At 41.5% G+C, this 22,715-nt stretch overlaps 1 protein-coding gene across 1 annotated transcript; it reads left to right on the forward strand.

The window, feature by feature from the left end:
* Positions 1 to 871: 871 nt before the first annotated feature.
* unm_hu7910 (un-named hu7910) lies at positions 872 to 22,598 on the forward strand. Its single transcript, XM_030780404.1, has 23 exons — positions 872 to 1,020; positions 4,028 to 4,174; positions 4,991 to 5,059; positions 14,142 to 14,198; positions 14,605 to 14,721; positions 15,117 to 15,146; positions 15,608 to 15,646; positions 16,109 to 16,144; positions 16,391 to 16,426; positions 17,015 to 17,050; positions 17,400 to 17,459; positions 17,598 to 17,816; positions 17,957 to 18,042; positions 18,270 to 18,356; positions 18,932 to 19,082; positions 19,207 to 19,343; positions 19,586 to 19,684; positions 20,179 to 20,268; positions 20,496 to 20,633; positions 20,831 to 20,966; positions 21,122 to 21,213; positions 21,346 to 21,479; positions 21,736 to 22,598. The coding sequence occupies exons 1-23, from the start codon at positions 984 to 986 to the stop codon at positions 21,884 to 21,886; spliced, it is 2,184 nt and encodes a 727-aa protein (XP_030636264.1). The 5' UTR covers positions 872 to 983; the 3' UTR covers positions 21,887 to 22,598.
* Positions 22,599 to 22,715: the final 117 nt, after the last annotated feature.

Genomic DNA, 22,715 nt, shown 5'->3' on the forward strand with positions numbered 1-22,715 from the left:
GACATAGAACATGCAGCATCTGACTTTTTTTCTTGACGTATATTACAGGGAAACACACTTTACAACTTGCCTCTACATTCTTATTAATGTATATCTTCTGTCTGGCCAAGGTTAATAATCACTCAGATGGACTGATGATCAGATGGAAACTTTGTGATCATAGTTATGAGAAGATTTTCTGGTCATAAATTTGCATTTGTTTGTCACAGTTTGTCTCTCGTGGTTGTAAATTCTATAGGATGATCTCTCTAGAATCAGTAGTAGAACTTAAAGAGAAATTAAACAACGTTAAGTATGACCACCTCTAAGTCTCATGATATATCATTGCAATAACTGTTACTGTATATTTGAACAGGTCTTGACTTTTATTTTTTGTCCGCAAAATAACGCCAGTCGGCTTCAACCAGAGACAAATATAAATGTCACTAATAGGACATTGAGGATATTGACATTGTAACCTGCCAGGGAGACTGTAGCATCTGCCCTTTGTCATTTTCGGCCGTAGTACAGAAATAGATTTTTACACGATGACGAACCAAACTGGTCCATTGCTTAATTTCCGCATTTGTAAACATGACACCAACGTGCTGAAAAGTGATGTAGTTGTGCCATATTTTTCCAATACTGTGCAGGAATCGCTAAAAACTCTCGCGAGAAAAACACACCTCCTACTTTGCCACGTTCTATTGCTTTATGAGGAGGTGGGTCTATACGCGCACGGGTCCAAGCGTTTCAATCACAAAAGCGATAAACAGAGCAGATTGGCTGTTGGATCCCCAAATCCCACCTACTTCACTTTACACCAATGCAGCCTGGCCGAGTTTTCTGTCCATCAAAATCACAAGGGTTAACGTTGGACTACAGCAGCATTTACAGATTTTTATCTGAGATTTCTTGGGAAATTGTACGAAACCAGGAAACCTGCAAAGAGCATCTTATTTGTAGGCTGTCAGGTTCTACCGCAGTGTCCCTTCACTACAGCCATGACTAAGAAGAAAGATCGTAATCAGAATAGAAAAGGTAATGATGGATATCTTTCTATTAGTTTTTTATACGGTGTCGTCCGATGATGCTCTCTCATACTTAATCGAGGCCTGGGGAACTTCAGACTGTTCGGAATGAAACCGGCACTTCAAAGTGCTTCAAAACGAAGACACTGGTCAGTTTTCAACTCGTTGATATAACATTTCCTTCACATAACCCGAAGCTTAACGGAATCAAATATGCAAAGAAGCAGACTGAAATGTATCTGGTTGCTTCGCTGGGATGCTTTTCTTATGTCTCAGCGGTTACATGAATCTGGGTGAGTAGCGTCGCCCTTAGTGACCATGTCGCCAGCACCTCTGGTTTTCCTTCATTCCTGTTTGCCAGTCCAGTCAGCTCGTAATACGCACAGGCAAAATTAAAAAAAAAAAAAAAGTCAACAGCTTCCTGTCGGTGTGTTTTAACTTTAACTTCCGTCAGTATTCACAAGTTCAGCCAGCTCTGAGACGCAATCATGTAAAGGAGTAACATACTGCAACAAACTGGATGAAAATATAATTCTTAAGACCTATTCTTATAAGACGCGAGACGTTTTAGAGCAATGGAATGACCTTCCCGCCGTGCCCCTCTCTCGTCTTTGCGTCCCGGATCTGAGCTGCTGCAGATACCTGCATCTAATTCACACATTACTGCATCAGAATCATCTAAACGGGTGTCCCTAGCCCTCATTTCTTTTCTCTGTTTTTCACTGATTCTAAATATAACTATGTCAACACCATGCTATACCCCCCCCCCCCCCCCCCATGAAACAAAAATAAAGACATTTTAGTTAGTATAGAATGAGATATGAGATAATAATAGTTTGCCATAATACAATACGATGTAACACATTGTATTTTACTCGCAGTTTTCTGTAGAAAGCAAAAATTATGAAACTATGAAATGCTACATTGAGCTGTCCCGTCTCGATTACTTGGCATACTATAGGGATTTCAATATTATTACACTTTTAAAAAGCAAAATTGAACCTCGTTCTTTGAGAATTTTCCTACTGAAGACAAAGCGTTGCTCTATTACTGAAGCCTATTGAAAACTTTTCTGTAAATGCTATTTTGGTCGACAAGGAAGTATTGCTAACATAGCAGCAATTTCATACATATAGATTACGTAGCAATGTCTAGGTCAGAAAGCGTGGCCGTAGAAGTGTTTATGTCTGTTGCTGAGGGGGACAGAAGATTTGCGATGGTGATGTGTCTACTCATGAGACACAGAAATGGAAGGGTGTTAGTCAGACACAGCTACACTTACGGTGATAAAAGCTGTCAGATGCGAAAAGTGATGTATATCCATGGTGACAGCACTTGTCGAGGTGCGAGGGCGTATCATCGACACTGAAGGGGTGTGTTTGTGAACGTGAGTAAAAGTTTCTAACTGTCTTCTCCATATGTGGCCCAGTAGAGGGTGTGAGATCACACTCGCCCTAAAAATACCCACTGGGCAGAGTATGTATCGAGTTGCAGCTGAACTAGCTAGCGCTGTGGCTTCATTTCAGCAGAAACCCATCTGCTCTTCTCATACAGTTTCCCTTGGGACAGCATTAAAACTCAGAGAATGGCAGAAACTAATGCAGATGGGATGAAAATGGATGCAGTAACAGGTAGACTGACTTGTGGTTGTCACAGGGAGATGTTTAATAATCTGTTGGAAGCGTTTGCATGTCTGTATCCTAGTTTTTCGTTCGAGAAGATTTTGTGTGAAGGTTAAAGTCTGATTTGAGTTTTTTGAAACGCATTCACACACTATGTGTATATTTGAGTGAATCTTCATTAGGAAAGCATTTGATGAATGTTTTATTCACAACAAGAATGTGTTTGGCTCTGTGTGTGTGTGTGTTTGGCTGTGTGTGTGTGTATGTGTGTGTGTGTGGAGGTATGTGACTAATTCACTGACAATGCATCAGTGAGATGTCACTGAGTCATGGATACAGCTGCTCTCTCTCTCTCCCTCTCTCTCTCTCTCCCCCCCCCCCCCCCCCCCCCCCCCCCACTCTCCTACCCACCTTTATTTATACAGTAGAGTCTTGAATAGGATACTAACAACAAGCTTTGGGTGCGCATGGAGCAGAACTCCATGTTTGGAAATTTAATATCGCAGATGTTTACTCGACTCAATTTTTGCAGTTTAATCCACAGCGTTTTTATTATTATTTGTGTTTTAACTTGCTTGGCTTTCACTAGCTTAATTGGAATGAACTTCATTGTCCTGTTTGGCTTTGCTCACATTGTTGTGGCTTATCACTGTAGCTTTTGATAGAACAACGAAGCTGTTGATGCTGATGTGTGTGTATGCTATATGTTAGTGTGTGTGTGTGTGTGTGTGTATTTTAGCGCATAGGTGACCTTGGCAGTATTGAGTGGAATGCATTACTGTCTCTGGGCTACATGATCCTTGAGTTATTTTTTAACTCTCTGTTCCCCTTTTGTCCTTTGCAAGTGTAATATTCAGCTGCTTCTTCATCTCAGCTTACTGTCCCTCAAGCAGTAACACACACACACACACACCTGTATCTTCTACCTTTGGATTTCCTTTATAACAGCACCTGTGTGTGTGTGTGTGTGTGTTTCATTTTTCCTTGCATGGACGAAACAGATTCACTTCAACTTCATCCATAATTAATAAGCTTTTGACAGTGTGTGTTAGTGAACAGAAAAATTTCAGAATGAATTTTCAAAAGCTGTGCGGCTGAAGTTTTCAGGAAGTGCTTGGTAAACACTTCCTCTTTCTTATCTCCTCTCTATCCCTAACGTATTTTTCCATTCACTAAGTCTTACCTTCTCCCCTCTTCATGCCCTGCATTGCTCTCCTCAGACCTCTGTTTCTCTGCCCATTCCCTGTTGTCTGAATCTCTGACTACATTATTTAGCCCCTCCCCCAGCTCAAACGTTGCCCCACCCCCTTTAAGCATGTCTGTAAAATCAAGGGATTCACCATGATTTTGTGTGTGCGTGTGTGTGTGCGCGCGTGTGTGTCTTTGTCTTTGCAGAGCCCCAGTCGGTCAGTGTGAGTAAGACAAGCAGAAAGTCAGAAGGACACTCCATTTTCAGCTGGCTCTTTGTGCTGGCCTTGCTGGGCGTCTGGATGTCTGTGGCTGTCCTCTGGTTCGACCTGGTTGACTATGACACTGTTGTTGGTGCGTTTTCACAGTGAAGTGATTGTTTGTTTCTCTCTCTCTCTCTCTCTCTCTCTCTCTCTCTCTCTCTCACACACACACACACATTCTCTCTCTCTCTCTGTTTCATTCTGTTCATGTCAACCCTCGCTCTCCTGTCTTCTGGCCTTTCCTCTTTTGTTATGTGACTGGTTTTCGTCAGTAGTTTTTCCAATTATATCTTCAGGTCTCAATAAGATGGTACTTTACTTATTACTAACAGAATGACTGAATCTCATGATTGGAAATGCTGATTTTTGTAATTATAACAAATGTGATTGTCTTTTAACTCCTCTGCGTGTGTGCGTGTGTGCGTGTGTGCGTGAGTGTGTGTGTCTGTGCATGTGTGTGTGTGTTTTAGAGGGTTTTCTCATCTTCTCCTCTATGATCCCTCCTCTCAGTAATGTCTTGATAAAGTTATAGTTGTAGTGATAGTTCTCTGTGTGTCTGTATGTTTTAATGCTGCATGTAGCCAGAGCTAAGGAGCTTCAGTTTAATCTCTCTGAGCTTTTACAAGGTAGGGGCACGCACTGTAAATTATATGGTCACACATGCTGTCACTTCACATACACACACACACACACACAGAAGCACAGAAGCACATGTTCATTCAATCATCCAAACCAGCTCATCTCTCTCGTCCTTTCTTTCTTTCTGTCCCACTTTCTATCTTTCTACCTCTCTTACCCCCTTCCTTCCTTCCTCTTTTTCTTTCTTTCTTTCTCTCTTTCTTTCTTTCTTTCTTTCTTTCTTTATGTCTTTCTTTCTTTCTTTCTTTCTTTGTGCTTGGATTGGCAGGTGGTCTCCGTCCGTACGATGCAGACGGTGATGGGGACTTTGATGTGGAAGATGCCAAAGTGTTGCTAGGTGAGTGTTTCATTCTCTCTGACCATACGTGTCTCTCTGGTACGACTGACTGAGGTTCAGAGTTTTTTCCCTTACAGATAGCCCAAGTGGCGTTTCCATAGCAACAGACATGCTGTGTCAGCGTATTTGAATAGATACTTCGTTCTGGATCTAGTGGGTACTCCCTCTGCACCTAAGAACTGAGACATCAGATAAACAGGAAACAAAAGCTTGATACAGATCATAATGGGAACAAAGATTATCAAAGTGTCCTGCTGAGAGCAACAGTTGGTCTTGCTCAAACACACACACACACACATACACACACACACACGCACACACACACACACACACACTGATTAAGCAAGAATCTCAGGCTAATTGAAGTTGTTGAAAGAAAGCTATTTGTGTAGTCCACAAAGTAAAAGCTCTTTTTACTTTGCATAAAACTCTTGCTCTTTTAAGCTTTCTTACTTGTTTGTTTGGTTAATACAAAAGTGTTCTACATTATGAGAGAGAGGTGCAGTGTGTGCCGTAATAGGGCCTGTATTCACTCTCTCACACTGTGGTTCTGTGTTAACGCTCTGTTATAGGGTTTGGCTCTGCATGTTCGTAGTGTAATGACAAATATCTCATGCAGGAAGTGGAATTGGGAAGCACTGGTGTGTTGACGGGAGCATCTTGCATTTTCATTTGTGCAGGTCTCAGAATAGACTCAAGGCGCCTGAATTAGAACAGCATAGAGGGATGCAGAGTTTCCCATAAAAGTTCATATTGCTTATGCTTTCTAACCAAAGGGCAACATGGACAAGCAGAGGTCTCTCTCTTTTACTCACTCTTTCTCTCTCTCTTTCTCTTTCTCTCTCTCTCTCTCTTACTCTCTCTCTCTGTCCCCCCCTCTTTCTCTCTAGCTTTCTCTATAGCTCTGCCCCCCCCACTCACTCTTTCTCTCTCTCTCTCTCTCTCTCTATCTCTCTCACTCTCTCTCTCTCTCTCTCTCTCTCAGTTCAGTTGTGCTTTATCAGAATGACAGTATATAATTTTTTCACAGCAGTATACTGTGCCATCAGTGTAAAGTACCACATACTGATCCATGTTGCCCTTCAGGCTTCAGCTCAATATCTGCTTTGCCATCTTTCTTTCTTTCTTTCTTTCTTTCTTTCTTTCTTTTTTTCTTTCTTTCTTTCTTTCTTTCTTTCTTTCTTATTGCTCTCTCTGTCTCTCTCTCTCTCTCTCTCTCTCTCTCTCTCTCTCTCTCTCTTTTCCCGTGCTGTCAGGCTTATCATCCACTGTCAGTTGTGAGGATGGTGCTGTGTTAGTTGAGCTGTGTGATGCTCTTGCAGACGAGTGGGTAAAAGACTCCCTGGTCTTCCTCGTTGATGCACTCTTTCAACCCGAAAACCAAAAGGTTGAGGAGAGTGTGGCTGTGAGGGTGCTCGAGGATAAAGTTCATGGTATGTCCAGAACCGACGGGATCTGATTTATGATTCGACTCCCGACCGCAGCCTGTTTTCTGTCACCAGATCGGTCCATTGAAAAATTGCTCTCATCTGTCCGACGTGTAACTGCATAGCATTGTGTCTGCTCTCTGGAGGGTCTGAGTTCAACTCCACAGTCTCTTGCAATCAATAACTTTATCACTGGCCTTATGCACTTTATTGTATAGTCTTGTGATAATAAGAGAAATTTGCCTGTCACATGCACTGATCTGCTCTGTGTTCTGTACAGTTCCATTAGGTTGTGTTGTATTTGTCTGTGTTCTGTACAGTTCCATTAGGTTGTGTTGTATTTGTCTGTGTTCTGTACAATTCCATTAGGTTGTGTTGTATTTGTCTGTGTTCTGCACAGTTCCGTTAGGTTGTGTTGTAATTGTCTGCGTTCTTCACAGTTCCGTTAGGTTGTGTTGTATTTGTCTGTGTTCTGTACAGTTCCATTAGGTTGTGTTGTATTTGTCTGTGTTCTGTACAGTTCCATTAGGTTGTGTTGTATTTCTCTGTGTTCTGCACAGTTCCATTAGGTTGTGTTGTATTTCTCTGTGTTCTGTACAGTTCCATTAGGTTGTGCTGTATTTGTCTGTGTTCTGTACAGTTCCATTAGGTTGTGTTGTATTTGTCTGTGTTCTGTACAGTTCCATTAGGTTGTGTTGTATTTGTCTGTGTTCTGTACAGTTCCATTAGGTTGTGTTGTATTTGTCTGTGTTCTGCACAGTTCCATTAGGTTGTGTTGTAATTGTCTGCGTTCTGCACAGTTCCGTTAGGTTGTGTTGTATTTGTCTGTGTTCTGTACAGTTCCATTAGGTTGTGTTGTATTTGTCTGTGTTCTGTACAGTTCCATTAGGTTGTGTTGTATTTCTCTGTGTTCTGCACAGTTCCATTAGGTTGTGTTGTATTTCTCTGTGTTCTGTACAGTTCCATTAGGTTGTGCTGTATTTGTCTGTGTTCTGTACAGTTCCATTAGGCTGTGTTGCATTTCTCTGTGTTCTGTACAGTTCCATTAAGTTGTGTTGCATTTGTCTGTGTTCTGTACAGTTCCATTAGGTTGTGTTGTATTTGTCTGTGTTCTGTACAGTTCCATTAGGCTGTGTTGCATTTGTCTGTGTTCTGTACAGTTCCATTAGGTTGTGTTGCATTTGTCTGTGTTCTATACAGTTCCATTAGGTTGTGTTGTATTTGTCTGTGTTCTGTACAGTTCCATTAGGTTGTGTTGCATTTGTCTGTGTTCTGTACAGTTCCATTAGGTTGTGTTGCATTTGTCTGTGTTCCCTGCAATGCTCTACAGCATCTCACACCGTAGTCATCATGTGAAATGGTCCAATTGTGCTTGTTTACGGCGATTTAGATTTATAGTCTGATCAGTGTTTGGCCGTGTGTGTTTGTGTAAGGTCTCCCTGTCATTTTGTATCTGGGCATGTTGTCAGAAACAGGCATGGATTGCTGTGTCTGTATGTTCTCATTGTCATCTCTGTTTAGCTGAATTATGGGAAGTTATAATCCAGTTTTTTTTTTTTTTTTTTTTTTAACTGAGCATGCTGTTTGTCCATGGGTCATAACTCTGATGTCTCTTTCTGACTGTTTTATAAATCAGTAACAGATAAAAAGGTGTTAGAGACCTCAGTCCCGAAAAAGAAGAAACCAAAAGGTATTGAATGTGTCTGGACATTAACCCTTAGTGATAATTACATTAGAGGCTGATAAAACATCATCTTATTTATTTATTTATTTATTTTTGCTATTAATATATTAACATTCATTCCATTTACACCAGAAGACAGTGCTGTGACAGCTAAGGAAAAGACTCCCGTCAAAGGTATCTTAACCCCCACCCCCCACAAACCCCCCGAAAAAACCTCAAGCATTTGTTCTGAAAGGAGCGGCGCTCTGTGCTGGCATTCCTGTGGCACCAAGTCTTCTCTGTCTGTGCTGTTATTGGTTATTTTATAGTTTGGCTGATTCCGATTGGTTGTTATGTTTGTTGCTGTTTGGGTTGTTTGTGAGAGTGTTTTTTAGAGCGAATGAGTTGTCCAGGGACTTTGGACAGGTTTATGCTGCATTTGTGCGCAAAATGAGTTCATACAGGACCAACTGAATGGCTTAAACTGAGTCTAGTTTAATGCATGAAGATTTGACAATAGTATGAGTTTTGTTTCTTGGAGCTGAGAAGGCTCATGAGCCATTTATGTCCCTGCTCTGTGATTCATCAATGCCTTCTGTGGGAATGAGAGAAAACACTCTGACTGGTTGGTGAGCTGTCCGGTCCATATTTGCGGACAGAGTCTATCTGGCCATAAAAAATGTGAAAAGTAACTTCAGAAAACGATTTTAAAAACAGGCTTCCTGTTTGTAGATGCTTGCTGTGCTTGGACGAGATTAAAAGACTCTTGATATTCTGTAACTGTTGCTCTGTCTGCGTGAATGCCCGAAGTACTGGGTGAAAGCGTCGTTGTCAGCTTTATGCTAACAGAAAATAGCACGTAGAAAACTACGTGTTAAAAAAACAAACCCCAACAACAACTGCTCTCTCACTCATGTTCATTTCCGCTTTGACTACAGATGAGAAGCCCAAAGAGGCAGTTCCAAAGAGAGTTAAAGGTATTGAGCATGTAGTCGTATGGCAGTTTGGAGTGGAGCCTGTGTTTGCTTGCATGTTCGCACAGCATATATCAGAGTAACTCATTTGTTAAGGTTTTCAGAGTAACATGCATTGATGGTTTTGAGGTTGTTTTTGAATGACTGCTCTAATGGAAGACAAGCAGGTTTAGCTCAACGGTGGCTAATATGACGATATTATGTCTGCATCGGTACAGCATATCGTCAGTATTGCCGCTCATTCTAAACCAGTGACTAACAAAGTCCTCTACAATGGGCTTGACGTAAATCAGTTTTATGTGCTATCGATTGCTAATGGAAGAATTAGCTTTTGTCTTTTGAATCAATGTGGATTTTCAGTTCCTGGGGTTTATTTGAACTAACAACAATTACTATAGAGGGAAACACTTGAAAACCTTTTCAGTTTTGTGGCTCAAAGCCTTTTGTTTGCAATTTTTATAGTCTTTTTTTTTCAAAGGAGGCACTGAAGTTTCGCTTGGTTCTCTATGGTTTATATTTGACTATACTAATTGCCGGTTTGTGTGGTCTTGGTATGTTAACTGAGAAAAACATTTCTAACCAGTTAGACTTTACTATGTGCAACCTTTTGCGTAACATACATATTCAGTGATAATCAGCCATTGCCATCGGTTATACCACCCAGTTTAGCTCGTCTCGCTGCTCGGAGACTATGATACCTAGCACCCTTAATGGAGTTAACACATTATATCACACTATATCTTATATCTTGTAATGCGTGAAACCCATGTTGCTCTGAGGAATGCCTGCGACCTTGAAAATGCTGAGCCTTCAGCGGATCTATTACAGGTTTTTTTTTTTTTTTTGCTTATTTTTGGACATAATAGCATAGCATTGGTTGACAAAGTGTGTCCCAGTGTCTGTATATGCATCACTGGTAATTTCATAGGAATGCAGTGCTTCGCCAAAGCCCATCAGAAAACTGGTGACCCCAAGCCCCACCCCCCTTTGGATCTGTCTGTTGTCCAAAGAGCCGCAAATGGGGAGCAGTGTCCTGGTTAAAGCATAGCATCTACAGTTCAGGGCAATTAACTTAAAAGCGAGAGGCTCTGTTGAGCTCTCTTTTCTGATTGGACAATGATAGGCATCTAGAGTCCTCCAGCTGTGTGGTTGAAGTATAGCTCTAGAAGCAGCATGCTTAATTTGTGTTTGAGTTTCAATGGAGACACTAACACTGGCTTCTCCAGAGCACGAGCTGGGCTTTAGCATGACCGCGCAAACCAAATGTTCTGTTGTTAAAGACTGAGCACTGTGTCCTACCTACAGAACATCCGACTAGAGAACTTGGGCGAAAGCTGAAGGCAGCACTGAAGGAGCAGTTACGAATGATTCATGAGAAGATTGAAGCTAAAAAGATAGCCAAAATGGCGCTGGCAGAAGTTCGCAGTGTCCTGGCCAAAGAGGAAGAAGAAAAACAGGCCGCTCTTGCAGCTCAAAGAGCTAAAGAGGAGGCTGAGGCCAAACTACGGGAAGAGAGAGAGAGAAAAGAGAGAGAAGAAAAAGAGAGAGTGGAGAAAAGACAGGCAGAATTGAGAGAAAAAGAGCGTATTGAGAGAGAAGAGAAGGAACGGTTAGCCAAAGAAGAGGCAGAGAGAGCAGAGAAGGAAAGGCTAGAGAAAGAAAGGCTAGCCAAGGAGAAAGCAGAGAAAGAGAGATTGGAGAAAGAGAGAGCAGAGAAGGAAAGGCTGGTCAAGGAAAAGGCAGAAAAAGAGAGAGCAGAGAAGGAAAGACTGGAGAAAGAAAGGCTAGCCAAGGAGAAAGCAGAGAAAGAGAGACAAGAGAAAGAGAGACAAGAGAAAGAGAGACAAGAGAAAGAGAGACAAGAGAAAGAAAGGCTAGAGAAAGAAAGACTAGAGAAAGAAAGACTAGAGAAAGAAAGACTAGCCAAGGAAAAGGCAGAGAAAGAAAGACAAGAGAAAGAAAGACTGGAGAAAGAAAGACTTGCCAAGGAGAGGGCAGAGAAAGAGAGAGCAGAGAGAGAAAGACAAGAGAAAGAAAGACTTGCCAAGGAGAGGGCAGAGAAAGAGAGAGCAGAGAAAGAAAGACAAGAGAAAGAAAGACCAGCCAAGGAGAAAGCAGAAAAGGAGAAAACGGAAAAAGAAAGGCTGGCCAAAGAGAAAGCAGAGCAAGACAGACTGGTGAAAGAAAAGGCAGAAAGAGAGAAAACGGAGAGAGAAAGGCTGGCAAAAGAAAAGGCAGAGAAACAGACAGCAGAAAAAGAAAGACTAGCAAAGGAAAAGGCAGAGAAAGAGAGAGTGGAAAAAGAAAGACTAGCCAAAGAAAAGGCAGAGAAAGAGACAGCGGAAAAAGAAAGACTAGCCAAAGAAAAGGCAGAGAAAGAGAAAGCGGAGAGAGAAAGGCTGGCAAAGGAAAAGGCAGAGAAAGAGACAGCAGAAAAAGAAAGACTAGCCAAAGAAAAGGCAGAGAAAGAGACAGCGGAAAAAGAAAGACTAGCCAAAGAAAAGGCAGAGAAAGAGAAAGCGGAAAAAGAAAGACTAGCCAAAGAAAAGGCAGAGAAAGAGAAAGCGGAGAGAGAAAGGCTGGCAAAGGAAAAGGCAGAGAAAGAGACAGCGGAAAAAGAAAGACTAGCCAAAGAAAAGGCAGAGAAAGAGACAGCAGAAAAAGAAAGACTAGCCAAAGAAAAGGCAGAGAAAGAGAAAGCGGAAAAAGAAAGACTAGCCAAAGAAAAGGCAGAGAAAGAGAAAGCGGAGAGAGAAAGGCTGGCAAAGGAAAAGGCAGAGAAAGAGAGAGTGGAAAAAGAAAGACTAGCCAAAGAAAAGGCAGAGAAAGAGAGAGTGGAAAAAGAAAGACTAGCCAAAGAAAAGGCAGAGAAAGAGAGAGTGGAAAAAGAAAGACTAGCCAAAGAAAAGGCAGAGAAAGAGAAAGCAGAGAGAGAAAGGGTTACTAAGGCTGAGAAAGAACGGGAAAGACTATCCAAGGAAAAAATAGAGAGAGACAGATTGGAAAAAGAAAGAGCAGAAAAAGCCCAAAGTGAGAAGGATGGCTCTACTAAGGGAAAGGTTCAGAAAGAGAGAGTGACCAAGGAGAAAGAGAAAGCGAAGGAGAAAGAAACATCAACCAAAGAAAGGGGGAGAGAAAATGAGAATAAAACAGAGAAACCCAAAGAGGCGAAATCTGAGAAAAAATCGGTAACTAACCAAGGACAGAGGGCTGAACAGTCAAAATCTGAGAAGGTTGAAGTGGGAGAAAAGAGGAAAGAGGAGAAAAGAGCAAACGAGGAGAAAATCTCCGTTAGGGATCTCCTCAAACCTTCATCCAAGAAAAACAAGAAATGATCAGAGTTTAGACAATTTAGATTTTTTTTCAAACCAAACAGACTTAACACTACCTGATCTAAATCGGTGCTGGCTTGAATGAAACCTGGTCCGAATGTGAACAGATTCAGTGTAAACCTGACCTGAACTTCTGTGCTTTTGCTAAACTAGGAGTTAACGGAAATGAACGTGAACTTCATCAACTTTAGTTTGACCTGGATACGGTAGCGGGAACCTGATATGAACCTAGACAGGTTTGAACTTGTTAACTGAAACTTGTAGTAATCGCAACCCCACAGATTTAATCTCCTCCAAACCCGACTGGGCGCAACTCAATCTTAACCTCAGCCATTGCCAGAGATTATATAAACTGTACCTCATTTTAAACCTGAACCCGATTTAGAAGCGACAGAGCTAAATCTGTTTACACTGACCATGTAGACTTGTCAGCAGAAGGCTCCAGGATTTGGTCATTCAGCATGTCTGCTGAGAGAGTTCTGGTTAATATGACTGATCCAAGTCTTTTAAGACGGCTTCAGTACTGCAATACACAGTAAAGAAAAAAACAGAAACAACAACAACAACAAAAAAAAACAAGACACTGTGAATTTTTTATGGAGTTCAACATGAAGTGAATCTTGTTTTCTGGACGTTTACTCTAAGACTCTTTTCCACATTTACATTTGAGTGTTGTGTGCTCTAGGTAGTAAGGAGTAATCACTATTTTTGAAATTTGTAAGAAAGTTGTAACATAATTTTATAATTATGGATATAGATATTTTCCTTATAGTTTTGTCTGACTTCAGTATTTAAATGAAAACAGTGTGGTTTTATATTTATAGAGATATTAAGACAGATTCAACTGTTAATCCCTCTCAACTTGTTTTCACTGTTCTTTAGTAATGAATGGAGGTCTATGTCATCATAAAAATGTGGACGTTTAATTTTTAATTAAAATCTGTTTTTAGTCACTTGGATATATTCACTTGTTTTAATTGTTTCCCGGACTGGTATTTGTGTGTGTCAGGGCCTGGCTGTGTGTGTCCTAAATAAGTTCTTAAAAACCCATCATAGCTTAGATCACAGTGGCGTTTCACTTGTTACTTTTTTTTTTCTAATGTTTTCTTAAGTCACACTCAGGGGATCAGGAGTGAAAAACTGAACCCAAGTCAGTCGTACATTCCAGTAACTTTCAATGAATTTCCACCTTGTATTCAGACATATTATGTGTGTGTGTGTGTGTGTGTGTGAAAGTGGTAGAAAGGATGATGGTGGGAATTTTCTGTCTATAGATAGCTATATATGTACTCGTATATATACATAATCATATTTTCAAATAATCTTTCAGTCTATGTGTGGCTGCAAACAGTGCAGATAATGTTGGTTTTTTTTTTTTTTGTTAAGGCATAGGCTGAGTGGATATAGGACAAAGACTGTAGTACTCACTCTCCATACCAGTCTCCCATATTAGAAATAGACTGAGACTCTCCTTAGACTGGGCAGGGCACATGTGTGTTTGTGTGTGTGTGCGTGTGTGTGCGTGTGTGTATGTATATGTGTGTCTTTTTAAACTGTGCGTATGTGCGTGCGTGCGTGTGTGTGTGTGTAAGGGGTGGTATGTTGGTAGTTTGAATGGGATGTTACATTATATGGTGCATTGGTTAAGAGTCTGAACATTTCACTACCACATCTCAAAACAAACAGGGCTGAAGGAGAAGCCAATAGCCACGGTAACGAGGGATGCACCGTCGGAAGGAGCAGGTAAGACTGTGGCCTCACTGACACCTGTGATTCTCTGTATATGAACAGGTTCACAGACTGTGTTTGATTGTGAACCCTGTGAATCACAGAATTGATAACGAAGCATTCTGGCCAGCTATAACAGAGCAGTAATTGATTTCCTCCTTTGCTGTTTGCTTTCTGTTTAAACAAGTAACCCACACTAAATGGAATTTGGTCTTTGTACTCATAGGGATTATCCTGGTTTCAGATGTTTACTCATAGTGGCCCAGATTAGCATTTATTGGAAGAATTTGGTCATGATAAGAGGTCGTGCAAACGTATGCGTTAATAGTGTTGGCAGACTACTGTCTTTGATAGTTCATTATGAAGTTATTATGAATGACTAGGGAGAGAGCAATATCAGTAGATTGCCCTCTTTTCTCAGGGCCATCAGTATCAGTGGAGAGGGATGAAGTGAGTGAAGGACGAAGAGAAAAAGAGACGGACGTCGTGGAGGGGCCTGTAGTAGGACTGGAGGGTCACGTGGTTGAATCCAGCGATGGTGAGTGGGTGATTCTGTGTGAAATGCTCCTCTTCAGACTTCAGGCCTCAAAATCAAACCGTCCGAATGTAACTCAGTCATTTTCAACGTGAAATGTTAGACCGCACTTTACCGAGTTTATACACGCATACCGTTTAGGACATGTTGTGATGCGATATTCAGCGATATCGTGGTATGCACATTTCAGTGTACGGTTAAATGACTGAAATAAAATATAATCGTCCCTGGTGTAACTCTAGAGCAGTTGACGATTATAAGCGATATGAAACAGTTCTTAAACATTTAGGGCTTCTGTCGCAGTCTGATCCGAGATTCAGGAATACAGAATGCGGAATTGTTTTTGTGCTTTTTTTAAGGCTATGTAGGAGAAATTTAGAAACTCTGTTTATTTACAGAATCTCTCTTCCCTGAAACCACTGCTGATGGTAAGAGAAACTGTTATTTTTACCCCTTTATTTAACCGCGGAACGCCAGCTGTGCAAGCTTGGCTTTTTTTTTTGTTTTTTTTTTTTTTAAGGCTGCTTTACTAGGGTAAAGGGTAGGTGAAGTAGGGGTGACTTACTGCCCCCACCACTGCCCCCTCCCATCCTCCTTGAGCAGTTTGGGGTTAAATGCAGTCCAACAAAGGGCAGAGACAGTAGAAGCTGCAGCCGTCCAACACTTAGTCCACATTTATTATTGACCCTTATCAGACCATGCTGCTCTAACACTAAAGCTACTAACACAGGCTGTGAGGCTACACCACCTGTGCTATCACAATTCCTGGTCACTGTCACCCCCCCCCCCCCCCCCATTTACTGACATCTCTCTCTCTCTCTTTCTCTCTCTCTCTCTCTCTCTCTCTCTCTCTCTCTTTTAATTCATCTCTGCTTTCTTTAACGTTTAGAATCAATCCGTCTCTCAGAACAGGAAGTTGTAACGTCTGGTAAGTATTCTAACTTTTGATGCTTCTTTTTTCTTTTCTTCCCTTTTTTTTCCAGTTACATAATTTTTATCTTCTGTCCAAATCTCCCAACTTCCTCATCTTATTACATCGTCTGTATTTATGCATTTAACCGACATTTCTGCCCAGAGGGAAGCAAACAGATATTGTTGAATTTTTAAACTGTCCGATTTCTGTGTCAGTCTTGGATGTGACCAGTCCTGTGGACTTGACCTAGCACTTCTCTGAACTCCCTCATTCCTGACATCATTCATATGTTTCACTTGCTATTGAGCATGATTTTGTTTCTGTTATATTTTTTCAGTCGAACATTTGCGTACCTATCTCTGTCTTGGTGGTTTATGTTCAAACTTTCCTTAGTATGTTTTCTTGTATTCATTTCTTTTCTTTTCTTTGTTAGAGCTTTCAGTTTCTATAGTTTAACTGTTTCTTCTCTGCTTACAGACAGGTCAGTCGGAAATATGGATTTCCGCCCTCATGGTAAGTAACTGTGTCACTGAGTGAAATTCTAATTGTGTAGGATGTTACATTCTGTCAGACACTATGGTTACATTAATGAATTCTTGTACGTTCTACACAAACTTCCCAAAGTTGTTTTTTTCCCCCCCATGAACAGGTTTTAGTCTGTCTGTTGTCTGATTTGAATAACGTGTCTGAAAATGGAAGGGTTCTAACTATAATTGACATTACTGTGTGTATGTATGTATGTATGACTGTTTCCTGCAGATGAGGAATCCCAGGATGGCATTGATTCTACAGGAGGTACAGACAGACTGTCAGCCTTTTCACTCTGTCACTCTGGGCTTCCACACACACACACACACACACACACACACACACGTCCTTTTATTTCATGCATTACACAGTGAATGTGTGTTTTCATCTGTTTGATGATTTGTTGGTGTAGGTGCTTCATGGCACTTCTCTGTGTTTCACTGTAGTTTTCGAAGTCACACACACACACACACACACACACACACACACACGTCCTTTTATTTCATGCATTACACAGTGAATGTGTGTTTTCATCTGTTTGATGATTTGTTGGTGTAGGTGCTTCATGGCACTTCTCTGTGTTTCACTGTAGTTTTCGAAGTCACACACACACACACACACACACACACACACACACACACAGAGTGAACACATCAAAGTCTAACAGACTCAGTGCTACAGGTCCACCGTAGGACAATATAAATACACTCACACATTTAATAGCATTCAAATTTCTTGGCTTAAATAGTGAATAGCTAAACAACTAACTCAGCTGTTTCAGATTTAGTAAATGCTGTGAGGCATTAGAATATATTGACTTTGCTGATAAATTAAATGTGCTTTCTCATGTTGCAGAGTTAGTTGTGGAACCACCACCCGAAGAAACTGATGGTAAGACAAGAGAAACAGAAGTTTGAATTCAAACATCTGAAGCGTAAAACGTTAAAATCAAACAGCCATCCATCTTAGCACCATCTTTAAATTGAAATTAAATTCAAATTTCCGTTGTATAGCTTTCGTTTGCTTCGTTTTCAGCTGCGGTTTGTTGAGTGTTAGATGAAGTATGTAGTTAGAAAGCTGTGCTTGCTTGGTTTTATGTGGGTTGGGTTAGAACCAGATAGAGGATACGATTATTTTGTATGAGTTCAGCCGCATGGTACTGATAGAGTTAGTAGTCTCTGCGTATGTGTGTGTTTCTCTTTTATTTGACTTGTAATGGACATGTCTTTGTGTGTTATAGATCTCGCTGAGACACAGCGGTATGCTGAACAGTTGGTTTCACAACAAACTGTGGAAACAGGTGTGTTTCACTGTCAAAGATAAGCACAACTACACACAAAGAACATTTTTATGTCATGTTTTATTGTTACACTGAGTTGTTTTGACTATATTCAAAAAAATTGTTTTAACCCTCTTGTTTCCCTGTATACTACATTAGCTCAACAAGAGCCTTCATCTGAATCTACACCTGAAACCGAGATCACGCCTGAATCTGTACCTGAATCTGCACCTGAAACAGAGACTCCTGAATCTGTACCTGAATCAAATAATGTGCCTGAATCTACACCTGAAACAGAGAGTGCTCCTGAGGTCACACCTGAATCAGAGACTGCACCTGAATTATCCCCTGACTCAGACCCTACAGCAACACCAACAGGTCAGTCGGTCTGTTTGACCGTCAATTTGCATTGTGTTCACACAGTGGACTTTTAACCCCTGAGTCAAATATAGGTTTTGTTTTCTCACCATTTGTGATGACATCGTGACTTCCTGTCTGTCTCTTGTCTCTTTCCTCAGCTAAGAAGAAGAAGCCCAAATTGTTGAATAAATTTGACAAAACAATTAAAGCAGAGATCAATGCAGCAGAGAAACTGCGTAAAAAGGTGAAAAAAAAACAAAAACCTGTTTCAGTCTGAAATTCTAGACAGAACGTAAAAACATCTCACCCCTGCCTGATGTCCTGTCTGTTAAGTGGCATAATAGTGATTATTTTCAGATATGAAAACACATTAAAAGACTGTTTGATCATTGCATCACTTTACAATCATTTGAAGGTGTTATTGATATTTAGTGTTTGTTTGTTTGTTTGTGTGTTTGTTTGTTTCTGCAGGGCAAGATAGAGGAGGCTTTGCGAACTTTTGAAGGTCTCGTCCAGAAATATCCACAGAGCCCCAGGTGTCGCTATGGTAAAGCGCAGGTAAAACACACACCGACGCACATATATATACACACACACGCATCCACCAACGTACATAAACAAAAAAAGTCACAAATCTGTATTATATCCATTGCAAACCTGCGATTGCTCTGACGAGCATGTAAATTGGCTGAGGTTATAGTTCCTTATCCAAAAGCTTCGTTGGAGAAAGGATCTAACAGGTAGAGTGGTCAAGTTTTGATTCGGTTCCTATTCAAATCTTCAGAATGAATTTGTTGTAAGGGAAACCACTCTTGACAATAAAGACTTGGAATTTAAGACAGAATCTCCAGTTCTGCTTCTTCTTCACTTTTTTCCTCTTATTTCAGTCCCTCTTTTATTTACTAGATAAACTCATATGTGAACTGACCTCCAATCCTGCAAAGGAAGATACTTGACAAATATATCTTTTTACATGAATTGCGCCACCTGGGGGTCAATAGATGTATGGCAAATATGTAATATCATGTGCAGGATATGATCAGTCATGTAAACTGTGGATCATATCGATTTGCGTGTGTGTGTGTGTGTGTGTGTGTGTGTGTGTGTGTGTGTTTGTGTGTGTGTGCATCCAGACAGAGGATGACATGGCCGAGAAGTTACGCAGTAACGATATGTTACTTCGGGCGGTGAACACGTACAGAGAAGCAGCTGACCTTCCGGACGCCCCTGCAGATCTGATCAGAGCCAGTCTGAAGAGACGTGCGGACAGACAACAGTTCTTAGGTATGCACAGATACATCTGCTGTTTTCTGCCTCCAAACCCACACACACATGCACACACATGCACACACATGCCCACACACGCATACACACACTCTCTTTCTCTTACTCCTCTGTCTCTGTGCAGGTCGGATGCGGGGGTCTTTGGCCACGCTGGAGCGACTCGTTCAGATTTTTCCCGATGACATCTCCCTGAAGAACGACCTGGGAGTGGCCCATCTGCTTTTGGGAGATAATAAAGGTGCTAAACGGGTCTATGAGGAGGTGAGCTTGTTCTGACAAGACTAAAGCCCTGTGTGAGGACTCCAGGAGCACTGGCTGTGTTTAAAATTATCCCGCCTGTCATTGAGATTAAACAAGAAGACAATTGGATTTAGAGTTCATAGTTTAAGAGATTACAGGTCGAAGGTGAATGAATTGGATTATGTCAGATTGGGAGAAGAAAATGATGGAGTTGGGAGTGCTGAACATGCAGGAGACTTTAATTTGATTTTTTTTTCTTGCAGGTTTTAGCCATGGCACCCAGTGATGGATTTGCCAAAGTTCACTATGGTTTCATTCTGAAAGCTGAGAACAAGATAGCAGAAAGCATACCTTACCTCAGGGTGAGTAAACTCACACACACACACACACACACACACACACACACACGCTACACACACACACACACATTCCTTCCCTCTCATAATCTGGCTGTGCTGTGTTTGTGTGTGTGTGTGTTTGTTTATTGTTTGTGTCATGCAAAGGGGTCCTCCTGATAAAATATCTCATTACTCATGTTCAGACTCTGTTGTACTGATTATCAGACAGTGGAGGAGTGAGGGAGTAACATAGTGTTGTGTATCAGACAGTGGAGGAGTGAAGGAGTAACACAGTGTTGTGTATCAGACAGTGGAGGAGTGAGGGGGTAACAGGGTGTTGTGTATCAGACAGTGGAGGAGTGAGGGTGTAACAGGGTGTTGTGTATCAGACAGTGGAGGAGTGAGGGGGTAACAGGGTGTTGTGTATCAGACAGTGGAGCAGTGAGGGAGTAATGGAGTGTTGTGTATCAGACAGTGGAGGAGTGAGGGAGTAACACAGTGTTGTGTGTCTCCTGCAGGAGGGATTGGAGTCAGGGGCTCCTGGGACAGATGACGGCCGCTTTTACTTCCACCTGGGAGACGCCCTGCAAAGAGTGGGAGACAAGAGTGTGAGTAACCACAAAAAGCAGAGAGAGAGTGAAATTTGTATTATTTCTACACGTTTTTAGGGGATAAGTGGTTAAAATGTGTGTTTGCAGTCAAATGTTCTGTAGACTAAAGTGTTTTTTTTCATTTTGATTCTGCGGTGGTCTGGTTCTTTATATCGTTTAATCTGATGTGTGTGCGTGTGCGCGTTCCCCTGTGTGCGTGCGTCTGTGTGCGTGTGTGTGTTTAGGCCTATGACTGGTATGAAGCTGGTCACAGGCATGGTCACTTTGCTTCGGTGTGGCAGCGCTCTCTGTACAATGTGCCTGGACTCCGTGCTCAGCCCTGGTGGACCGCCAAAGAAACCGGATACACTGACCTGGTCAGGGTAAGTCAGACAATCCTCTTTATCCCTCAGGGAACAATATGTTTTCTTCCTATAACACTGTTTTTTATCCTACTGAACAGCCTCACTGGAACATTGTGTCTAGTTTACTCAACCTGTCCTAATCAGAGACAGTGATACCAAGCCACAGAGGAGAGTTTAGGCAGATAAACTAATAAATATTTGTTTGTATGCTCCAGACACTGGAACGGAACTGGAAAACCATTCGAGATGAGGCGTTGTCCGTACTGGACAGCAGCAGTGGGCTTTTCTTACCAGAGGACGAGAATCTGAGAGAGAAAGGAGACTGGGGCCAGTTTACACTGTGGCAACAAGGTAACACACACACACACACACATACACACACACACTACACTCATGCTACACGCTACACACACACGCAAATGCATACACGCACATGTTATAGCTGATCTGTCTCTGTCTCTCTCCCTCTGTCTCTGTCTCTCTGTCTCACTCTCTGTCTCTCTCAGGAAGGAAGCTTGCCTCAGCGTGTCATAGTGTTCCTAAGACCTGTGCCTTGCTGGAGCGGTACCCAGAGGCCACAGGCTGTAAGAGGGGCCAGGTACAGCACAGCAGTGAACAGCTTCACATCATCTGACCCAAACAATGACAAAACTACTGCCTCTTTTTTTACCTCATACTTGACTAACTACCTGTTTAACACCCTGTTTCTCTCTCTCTCTCTCTCCATCAGATTAAGTTCTCTGTGATGCAGCCGGGCACTCACGTGTGGCCTCACACTGGTCCCACTAACTGTCGGCTGCGGATGCATCTGGGTCTAATCATCCCCCCCAAAGGATGTCGCATCCGCTGCACCAACGAAACCAGGTGAGTTAGCCACTAACAACCACAACCATGACGTTTCATGTGCTCCAACACCATCAGTAGTAAACACAGTTATTATTATAAAATATTTCAAAGGGCAATATCAAGTACTAGATGCACAAGTTTGTATAAAAAAGTAGTTTACTCAGCTTAGTTAATTCAATCTAATTTATATATAGCAACAGGAAAGGTAAAATAAGCAACAGAACTGCATTGACTTGTGTGTTGTGTGTTGTGTGTGTGTGTGTGTGTGTTACAGAGAATGGGAGGAAGGGAAAGTGCTGATTTTCGATGACTCTTTCGAGCATGAGGTGTGGCAGGAAGCGGACAGCTACAGACTCATCTTCATCGTAGACGTGTGGCATCCAGAGCTCAGCCAATCACAGAGACAGACTCTTTCACCCATTTAGAGTTCTCAGCCAATCACAGACTCTCTTTCCATTCCAGCCTTCCGTAAACCCCCTCCATGCGAAGCTGTGGTACTGATGAACGAGAGGCCAAATGAATGTAATTTCTTTCTTTTTTTTTTTTTCTCCACTGGTTATTAATAATTTAAATGTGATTTTTTTATGTTTGAAGAACAAAAACAAGTAAACCTCCCTGTCTCCCTTCCAAGGTTTTGGAAGAGGAAGACATTTGGCTTATATTAAGACTTTGAATGATTACGGGAGGCAAACATTGACTGAAGTTATCAAGTTGAACTCAAGGTGGTTGGAACGAGGGAGCAAGAAAAGCTACATGCTAAAAAGCTACATTCACTGGTTGTTGCCATAGATCTGTCTTGATATTTTTAGCTTGGAAAAAAAAAGATATCACTTCTGAAATCATGAACAGCATATCAAAGCTGAATGATGGGACTGAATATTGCACTGTGTCTTTACATGTAGAGTGTGTGTCTTTGTGTGTGTGTGTGTGCGTGCGCGTGTGTATATGTTTGGGAGAGAAAAAGAGAGCGCGAGTGAGTGAGGGAGAGAAGTTTCCTGCCATAAAATGGATTCATAAATGAATCATTGTACTTTTTTTGCTGTAAGTACACAACTGTGCCTTGAAACGTAATGCAGCTCAGCTCTCAGAGGTTCACACTACTCAATCCACTGCAAGCTTCTATTTTCATTTAATAAAAGTCACCAACTGTGTCAGTGGTTTTTATAAAAACATTCCATGACTTTTAATGTGGGATTACAGACATGAAAAAAGCAAAACTACATCTTCTCTGCAGTATTATTAAAAAAAAAAATA

Source organism: Chanos chanos, chromosome 7 (assembly GCF_902362185.1).
Source record: "Chanos chanos chromosome 7, fChaCha1.1, whole genome shotgun sequence".
Lineage (NCBI taxonomy): Eukaryota > Metazoa > Chordata > Actinopteri > Gonorynchiformes > Chanidae > Chanos > Chanos chanos.

Excerpts from the sequence above, each read along its gene's own strand:
- unm_hu7910 (XM_030780404.1), top strand. The coding sequence starts at position 984 with ATGACTAAGAAGAAAGATCGTAATCAGAATAGAAAAG. Across the intron at positions 14,722-15,116 it reads CGTGGTTGAATCCAGCGATG|AATCTCTCTTCCCTGAAACC; the intron begins GTGAGTGGGTGA and ends GTTTATTTACAG. Across the intron at positions 15,647-16,108 it reads ACAGGAAGTTGTAACGTCTG|ACAGGTCAGTCGGAAATATG; the intron begins GTAAGTATTCTA and ends CTCTGCTTACAG.